The sequence below is a fragment of the Lagenorhynchus albirostris genome, chromosome 8 (assembly GCF_949774975.1).
Source record: "Lagenorhynchus albirostris chromosome 8, mLagAlb1.1, whole genome shotgun sequence".
Taxonomy (NCBI): Eukaryota; Metazoa; Chordata; class Mammalia; order Artiodactyla; family Delphinidae; genus Lagenorhynchus; species Lagenorhynchus albirostris.
The window spans coordinates 38,252,889-38,255,554 of NC_083102.1; the positions used below are offsets into that span (position 1 = coordinate 38,252,889).

The 2,666-nt window shown below is 38.7% G+C and overlaps 1 protein-coding gene across 1 annotated transcript; it reads left to right on the forward strand.

Moving 5' to 3' along the window:
* The first annotated feature begins 641 nt into the window (after window positions 1–641).
* On the forward strand, window positions 642–1,184 carry LOC132524181 (ubiquitin-ribosomal protein eS31 fusion protein-like). Its single transcript, XM_060156018.1, has one exon. The coding sequence runs from the start codon at window positions 675–677 to the stop codon at window positions 1,140–1,142; it is 468 nt and encodes a 155-aa protein (XP_060012001.1). The 5' UTR covers window positions 642–674; the 3' UTR covers window positions 1,143–1,184.
* The last annotated feature ends 1,482 nt before the right edge of the window (window positions 1,185–2,666 follow it).

Sequence of the window (2,666 nt, forward strand, 5' to 3'; positions counted from 1 at the left end):
TAAAATGGATCAAAGACTTAAATATAAGAGTTAAAATGATAAAACTCTTTGAAGAAAACATAGGACAAAATCTTTGCAGCATTGGATTTGGCAGTGATTTATTGGATATGACACTAAAGAGATAGGCAACAGAAGAAAAAATAGACAAATTGGACAACAAAACTTTAAAAATTTTGTGCATCAAATGGCACTATCAACAGAGTGCCAGGCAATCTGCAGAATGGAAGAAAATATTTGCAAATCATACACATGGTAAGGGATTAATATCCCTTATCATATATAGAGAGAACTCCTAAAGCTCAATAACAACAAAAAAAAACCCAATTCAAAAATGGATAAAAAACTTGAAGAAACATTTCTCCAGCGAAGATATACAAATGTCCAATAAACACATGAAAAGATGCTTAACATCACTACTCGTTAGAAAAATGAAATATCAAAGCTGCAATGAAATACCATCTCAAACCCATTAGGATGGCTACTATATACTATATGAACAAACAGAAAATAACACATGTGAGCAAGGATGTGGTGAAATTAGAACCTCTGTGCACTGTTGGTGGAAATGTAAAATAGTATAGCCACGGTGGAAAAAGAACATGATTGTTCCTCGATGATTAAAAATAGAAATACAGCTTTTTGGATCCGCCATCTGCGGTGGCACCGCCGCCAATATGCAGATATTCGTGAAGACCCTGACGGGGAAGACCATCACTCTCGAGGTCAAACCCTCGGATACAATAGAAAATGTAAAGGCCAAGATCCAGGACAAGGAAGGAATTCCTCCTGACCACCAAAGACTGATCTTTGCTGGCAAGCAACGGGAAAATGGACGTACTCTGTCGGACTACAACATTCAAAAGGAGCCCACTCTTCATCTTGTGTTGAGACTTCGTGGTGGCGCTAAGAAAAGGAAGAAGTCTTACACCACTCCCAAGAAGAACAAGCATACGAGAAAGAAGGTTAAGCTGGCTGTCCTGAAATACTATAAGGCGGATGAGAATGGCAAAATCAGTCGCCTTTGTCGGGAGTGCCCTTCAGATGAATGTGGTGCTGGAGTTTTTATGGCCAGCCACTTTGACAGACATTATTGTGGCAAATGTTGTCTGACCTATTGTTTCAACAAACCAGAAGACAAGTGATTGTATATTGGTTAATAAAAGACATGAACTAATGAACTAAAAAAATAATAATAATAAAAAAGAAATACAATATATTAGCAATCCCACTTCTGGGTATATGCCCAAAAGAACTAACATCTGGGTCTCAAAGAGATATTTGTATACCCATGTTCATAGCAGCAATATTCATAATAGCCAAAATGTGGAAGCAAACCAAGTGTTCACCTACAGATGATGGGTAAGTGAAATATGGTGTATATATGTATGCAATGGAAGATTATTCAACCTCAAGAAGGAAGAAACTTCTGATGTATGCTACAGGATGGATGAATCTTGTGAACGTTTTGCCAAATGAAATAAACCAGCCACAAAAAGACAAGTATTTTTTGATTCCACTATTATGAGGCGCTTAGAATGATTAAAATCATAGCAACAGAAAGTAGAATGGTAGTTTCCAGGGGCTGGGAGGAGAGGGGAATGGGGAGTTATTATTTACTAGGCATAGCGTTTCAGTTTTTCAGGATAAAATGTGTTCTGAAGATGGAAAGTGGTGACAGTAGCGCAACATTATTAATGTATTTAATATCACTGAAGTGTACACCTAAAAACGGTTAAGATGGTAAATTTTATATGTATTTTACCACACTAAAAGAAAATTGGAAAAAAATATGGTTGACCCTTGAACAACATGGATTTGAACTGCATGGATTCAATAGTAAATGTTTTTCAATTGTAAATACTACAGTATAACATGATCTGCGGTTGGTTGAATCTGTGGATGTGGAACTGTGTACATAGAGGAAACTCGGATACCAAAGGCTGGCTATAAGTTTTATGAGGATTTTCAACTGCACAGAGGGTCGGCGTTCCTAACCCTTACGTTGTTCAAGAGTCAACTGTAGGTATTAAGTAACCCCAAGAGCAATAAGATATATTTAAATAACTAGGGAAAAAGAGACTACAGGGACCTGAATTTCACTCTGTTGAAATGAAATATGCAAATAACTTTTCTTTATGGCAAGGTACTGAAAATGCCACTATACTGAATGCTAGACAGAGTGTCATACTGAGAGCTGCTTCCAAGGACTAAGAGAGTGTGAGAGGAAGGTTAAATATACTAAAATCTTTGTTCCACTCAAATAGTAACACCAAACTCAGCTATTGCTGGGTAATATTTGTCCTAAGTGTTGATGAACAATGACACATTCGCTAGTAGAATATTAATATAATAGTTAAAATAGGGCTTCCCTGGTGGCACAGTGGTTGAGAGTCCGCCTGCCGATGCAGGGGACACCGGTTCGTGCCCTGGTCTGGGAGGATCCCACATGCCGCGGAGTGGCTGGGCCCGTGAGCCACGGCCGCTGAGCCTGCGCGTCCGGAGCCTGTGCTCCGCAACGGGACAGGCCACAACAGTGAGAGGCCCGCGTAACGCAAAAAAAAAAAAAAAAAAAAAAGTTAAAATAACAATACTTATTCTGTCCTCTGTCCACACACAAACTTAAATTTTCTGACAGACTAGTTGCTCGCTTGCTCTCTTCTTCAAAT